This window comes from Stegodyphus dumicola, chromosome 9 (assembly GCF_044657685.1).
Source record: "Stegodyphus dumicola isolate Sdum_Otavi_A_Nest chromosome 9, ASM4465768v1".
Taxonomy (NCBI): Eukaryota; Metazoa; Arthropoda; class Arachnida; order Araneae; family Eresidae; genus Stegodyphus; species Stegodyphus dumicola.
This window is the reverse complement of record NC_140776.1, coordinates 95,481,928-95,488,730: the sequence shown is the minus strand read 5'-3', so window position 1 is coordinate 95,488,730 and position 6,803 is coordinate 95,481,928. Positions and strand designations below refer to the sequence as shown.

The following is a 6,803-nucleotide window of genomic DNA, read 5'->3' as shown; positions in this document are numbered from 1 at the left end:
TATAAATGAAACCTTTTTTTGTTTGAGTTTTCTGTCTATGTTTTGCGAGTTTTTAGCAAATATAATACATGGTACTCATTTTAGGTAAAATGACATTCTTATTTAAGCGTACGTTTTGAGTAAAGCTTTGCTAATTTCGAACCCCACCCAGGTCCCTCCTTCTCAGGGGCAAAAGTATTATTTTAATACAATAAGATTGCTGTTTTACTTAATCCTAGATTTACATATTTTCGTTTTCCTCCAGTTTGAAACAGTATCGAATGCTATGTAATGCAGTAATATAAATAGAAAAAGGAGTCTATTTTATGAGTTAAAAAATCAAAAAATAATATTTATTATTATACAATATAGTAATATGAATTAAAACTCTATTTCTTTGAATTAACAAAAGCACTAAATAATGTTCATTGTTAAGCAATACGATAATTACAAATCAAAACTTGATATCCTCTTTATGAATTTTTAACAAAAGTAATAAATAGTGTTCAGCGTTTTGTAACACAGTAATTTTAATCAAAACAGTCTATTTTTATGAGTTTTTAACAGAAGGAAATTATAAACCAATGAGAAATTTTGACCATATTTTACAAGTATTCTGAATTTAATCTGGTAAGTTACTTCTTTGCAAAGTCATCCTAAATTACATTCATAAAACTGCTTTTGGATATTGTCTCACATATAATACACTTTCTATAAAAAATCGAGTTTCGTTCTTGTTTGAGCCAGTTCGATTTGATTTAAAAGTAGCTATCAGTTTGCCTTCTTTGAAACTTTGAAAAGCACATGTTTTCTTTAACGTAGAGCAATACTTTGGCTTTATATTATGAATCGTGACATGGATCGATGCCAACTGCTCAGGTCTTAACAATAAATTCCGCCGGAACCTTATAACTGGAGTAAGACTTGTTATCTTGGATCTTTGTTCTTGGAATCGAATGTATTCTTTATCGTTGGATGCTTCGACATAGATTTTCAGTGCAGACATATCGTCTGCATTATCAAGCTTCAGTTTTATTTGAATTCCCAGAATGTGAAAGAGTCCCTTTCTTGAAGCCGATTGCAAAATAATGTCATTCACTACATCGGCTTCACAACCATCGAACCAACTGCATTTTATACTGCCTAAAGGCACTTTCAACTGCAAGGGAGCTATGTATTCTGAATTTATCACGAAACAATAGTGATACGGAGGCACAGAACCTCTATGTGCACGGGAAAGTTCATCCAGAACTTTTGCGCTTGCTTGAATAACTGGATTTATTCCCATGCGCGTAGCTAACGGATGGATTTCGTGCACGTTCTCTGCAGTTATAGGATTTTCAGCGAAGAATTCTTCGCAGAGGCATTTTAAATACCTCACATCATACATTGTAGCTGTGTGATACAATACCAGACAGTCTGTCCAGCCATTAATGGTACATGTCCCAGAAGTAAGGAACCTAGAAATAAAACATTAAAACATCTTAAATATTTTATATTAATCACAATAAGAAATTCTTCACAACAACTGTTAATAGTCTTTAAGCAGAAATTTTTATATAAAATTAAATATAATAGAATAGAAAGCATACAGTTTCTGATTATTCTACACATATTGTACTGTGTCTATATACTTTAGGGCTACATTCTGGCTCCATGTAAATATCAGGCGACTAATCTTCCCGTCGTAGCCTTTCAGAGAAGTTACTACGAACTCTGAAGAATGTTTAAAATAAACCCTTTGGTTATAAATTGTTATTCTTAAATAATGAAAAATCTATACGCATATATACGTGTATATATGCGTCTGTATCTGTGTACGTGCGTGAATGCGTATAAGTATGTAGGGATAAATAGAACTTAGAATAGATAGATATGCGTATGCAGGGATAGATCTCTTCTAAGTCCTGATACATATGTATTTATCTGTTTGTGTGTATTCCTCGTATTGTGGAAAAATCTCTGCACCTAGAACCAACAAATTTTGAAACAAGTTGTCCAATCCTTGAATATGAGCACCTCGAAACACGAATTTTTAATTTTGATTTTTTTTTTAAATTTATTTCCCCTTATACGTGAATTTAATAGATTTTTGAGTAACAAACTGAACTCTTTAAAAGCGATGTGTTGCCATTGTTCGAAATAAAATATTTCTAAATTCGTTGCGCCAGTTGTGTTCGCATTCCACAAAGTGTAAGATTATCTTTCACGTTTAATCAACAAACTCGCCTCGGTGAAAGTAATGTGTTGTCACCGAGCAAAAAAAGTAAAACATCAACTTTCAAATTTAATTTGTCAGTTGTTGTTGAATAACAAACTAAGCGAATTAACAGCAAAAAACGCAGTTTTTTTATATTATTGCAATTTCATTAATTTAACATAAATGAATATAATCCATGATGTATCTAATTTGAATGTAAATATTTTTATGAAATTACATTAACTGATTAAAATCATTTTCATTCTCAAGTTTTATAAAAATAAATATCTCACTTTAAATGAATTGTGTTTATTGAGTACGGAAATATACGGGATGATAACAGGAAAACATATGTAAAGGAAAACACGAATATACAGGAAATTATATGTTTCAAAAAATATGTTAAACATGGAACCATGAACTATATAGGAGAATAAGTATCAAGTACTCAAGTTTTTCTTCATATTATCATAAATTTTCAGTATGGTTTCCTCACGTCACACGACACACGTCTATCGGTATTCGGGTTCGATCTGCTACTACTAGTATATGTATACTTGTAGTAGCAGATCTACCTTATAGATCTGGGCTACTACTAGTATATGCATTGGCAATAAGATTTTTGATCTCATCTAGAGTTCACAAGGGGACATGTAAAACAAATTTTTAACAAACCTCCAAAGAATGAAATCACAAACCGAGGAAGTTTGGAGATTGCGGTGACTATAGAAATGGCTCTAAATCAACTTCAGTTCATCGCCCAATCCAACCCATTGAGTTTCCATTGAAGTAGTCACGCAAAATTAAATTTAACGTTTTATGCATCATTCGCATTTCTAACAGTTGTTGAAACACGGTGTTGTAAAACTCGATGAATCTTTCATGTAAACCATATACTTTGAAAATGCGTGTAGTATGTTTAATAGTGTGTTGTAAAGTGATCTCAAACTCAAATTTACAGCAAATCGAGTGTACGATCTAAAAACAGCTGGCGAGCTAGATTTTTTTTTTTTTATTATTATTATTATTGACAAAATGGACGTTTTTTATCAGCAAAATAAAACAAAATATCTAAATTTTAGATTCCGATTACTAAATATTCATCAAAGATCCAACGATAATAATAACAAGAACGAAAAATTCAAATTTATATTTATTTTCTGTCTGAAATCTAAAATTTGCTATTCGCAAGAAATCTTTCTAGTTACATCTTGGGATTCACATATCTTGAAATTTATATATTAATACTGCAGACTAATTTTAAATAATTCTAATATTATTAATTAATTTTAAATAACTTACTTTAAACTAAAAATAATAACATTGTGAAAACTTTCTTAATTATAAGAGAAAACTTTTCAAGTGAGACAAAACTTGAGAATAAATCATGACAACCTAATCTCTTTCTCTTGTTTATTAAAATTTCTTCAACACGCAAATTAAAATACATATGATTTTACATAAATAATTATAAATTTTTGTATTTAAATACAAAATTCGTTTTCATAATACCCTTGCGCTGAAGGAAAATTACTAAAAATTATCTACATCACGAACCGTAGCTGCTAACAAATCGGGTTCTTTCCTTAATAATTTTCAACTATGAAAAAAAGCATTTTGCATATAAATGCATTTCCAAACAAAGCGATTATTCTAAGTGCAAAAATTCGTAACTGAACGTACTTACATTTAACACATAAGCACGAATATAAGTTAAACAAATCTGTATCTTCAAATATTTGAATATATTTTATATCACATTGTAAATTATTTAGCTCGGTGTACATATGTTCTGTTCAGTTACCCGCGTTCATTTTTGATAGTAATGCAAATAATATAAATTTGAATTTCAAATAAATAAAATCCTTATATTTTCCCAACATCTTATTTGCAACCAAATGCATAACTGAATTGTGTTCGCGGGTAGCATAAAATTGCTTCGAGGGACGCTTATGTTTCCCGGGCCACCAGTTTGAAGCAACTGATCTAAGCCATCTCATTTTTCTTGGAGAATAAAAAAGAATAATATTCTTACAGCAATACATCGTTTTATATCATGTAAGACAATAAATGATTATTAATAAAAGAATAATTATTAAGACAGATATTTAATTAAAGATTTTTTGAAGTTCTTTATATTTTTTCTCATTCGTTTAATCTTCAAAGAAACACAAGATAGAAAATTTTCCGTAATCTGAGAGCAACTTTGACTAAGGTTTATGTAATTTGGCAGTGAGCTATTAATTTTTAAAAAGACTTTCCTGTTTACTAATGGCATTTCGCCATATTGCATGTTTTAATACAAGTTTTTAAACAAAAAAGGTTAAATTAAGTGCAAAACCGAAATTTTATATAAATGACGCAAAATAAGTGAATTAGAATGATAAAACTCCTTGTCAGAAAACAGACGTAGCTATATGATCAGAACGTTTACCATTGAAATGAGCTTAAGAATCCATTAGACAGAAATTTGGAATTTGAGATTTGAAATCCATTAGACAGAAAATTTATGAATTTTACAAGTTTGCAGAGTAAACTTTCACACTGAAAGGAACGCGAGAACTTTCTAAGGTTTCATTTCGATCATATAAGGAAATTTGTTTTTCAAATACATTATTTAATGCTTAAATTCAGATATATATTGGCTTATTTGATATTCCTTATTTTTATTTTTCTATAAAATTATATTTAGCACTATTTGAATCAAAATTAACCATTGTCAAGTAAACCTGACATAATTCATATTTCATCGCAGTTAATATTCGCTTATATTAACATCATTTTTGAATGCATTCTATGCCAGATATTGAAAGTCAGAAATGGAGTAGGAAACTTACCTTATGAGACTCATCAAAGCACCTCGCGTTATGTTTATTATCACATCACGATTCTCGGAGACTGGAAAGATAGTCTGAAGGCCCGGATGAAGAAGCAGCCTGTCAAACATCTTTTCTATTGGAATTTCTATGCTCTGCCGATCACCTTCTGTAGCAGGCAACGGTTGAAAACAATATTCCGTTGCAGAATTTAACGAGATATTCCATCTATCCATATTTGATAATTGATAGATTTTTGCAAATATTCTGTTAATATTTTAACGAGTTATGCACAGTTATCACAGAGGATTGTGGTTTTATAACTTTTTGTCTTTCCGATAAGAATATCAATGGAAGCTCTACAACGCTGATCTTCATAACATTATCACCTGACAAATTGATACCGCAAACAGTTCATAAATTTTCAGTTTCTGCATAAGTGAAACTAGAAGTAAAGAAGTAAAGATAAGTTAACAAAGATAAAATAACATTTCAAGTGATTTCACTAAAAGCAGATTATGTTTGTTATATTATTTATTGAACGTGTAACTGTTTCATGGATTGCGTCAGAACAGTATTTTGAATTTTAGTACGATGTATAAGGTTTTATATCACAAACTAAAAAGTAAAAGTTCATGCAAATATAAATCTTATCGAAAGACCTTTCTAAAAGAAAATTAAAATTAAAAAAAAAAATTAAAAAAAAAAAAAAAACTGAAAGCTTTCAGATTTTATATTACCCCTAAAGGTTTTTTTTTTTTTTTTTTTTTTTTTTTTTTTTTTTTCATTTACAAACACGTTTCGTTGCCATTTGGGCTAACGTTCCTTTGAGGTAATAATATTTAAACTAGACTATCTTTAGAATTTCTGATAGACAGTCTTGCCGCTGGAAACAAAAATATTTTATTCCGTGCAGTGTGTTGCCACTGCTCACTTTGAAATCGTTGGGTTTCTTAATCAAAAATTCATTAAAGTTTAAAAGGTATGAAATATATAATAAAACAAATTCGAAATTCAAGATTTGAGCTTCCAGGTGCCCATAATCGAGTGGAGGACTATGTTATTAAAAATTGGATTGCTCTACGTATCGTTATTTTTCACAATGCGAGATGCATACATACATTCATTCATGCAAACTCTTAATTATTTAATTTCTTTAAGTATAATACAAGGCGATAATAATTGGTAGGAACAGTACGAAAAGTGATACAGCCGTTTAGAGTGATTCGATGCAAAATGGGATTTCGAGACTAATAGCCCTTCCTTTGGTCTAAAAATAATGTGATAAATTAACGTTTAACTTTAAAATAATTCTAAAATGGTAATTTTAATATTTTGTTTGTTTTGACTAAGATAACATTTTAAATCTGTTATACCTCGTGCATCTCATTTCTAACATGTACGTAGAAATGTGAAAGAATGCACACATGTATAATCCTGATTCTTACTCTCATCCACACAATGCTAAATCACGGGCTCTTTTTTGTCTTCTTTCATTTGAAATCATTTCTTAAGATGTCGTCTCTCGATGCTCCTTCGTATTATGTTGAAAAATAGATGCGTGTTCTCTGAGATAAATAACAGAGCTGTTTAATTTATAATGTAATTATGATAAAGTCAGTAAATACAATAACAAGAATTATAACAGACTGCTAGTAGTGAAATTTTATTCCAAACATGGAATTCTTTTGCGTACCCAAACTGTGTAAATATAGAATTTGATATAATATTACTAATTAGTTAAGGAATGCAGTGTCAATTTTCCAGAAGGCTTCTTCAGTGACTCGGCAGCCTGTTCATGATGGGCC

The 6,803-nt window shown here is 30.0% G+C and overlaps 1 protein-coding gene across 1 annotated transcript; it reads right to left on the bottom strand.

The window, feature by feature from the left end:
• Window positions 1–307: 307 nt before the first annotated feature.
• LOC118186968 (uncharacterized) lies at window positions 308–5,375 on the bottom strand. The gene is made up of 2 exons (XM_035357131.2): window positions 5,017–5,375; window positions 308–1,439 (listed from the first exon to the last, which is right to left on the bottom strand). Exons 1-2 carry the CDS (start codon window positions 5,229–5,231, stop codon window positions 647–649), a joined length of 1,008 nt encoding a protein of 335 aa, XP_035213022.1. The 5' UTR covers window positions 5,232–5,375; the 3' UTR covers window positions 308–646.
• Window positions 5,376–6,803: the final 1,428 nt, after the last annotated feature.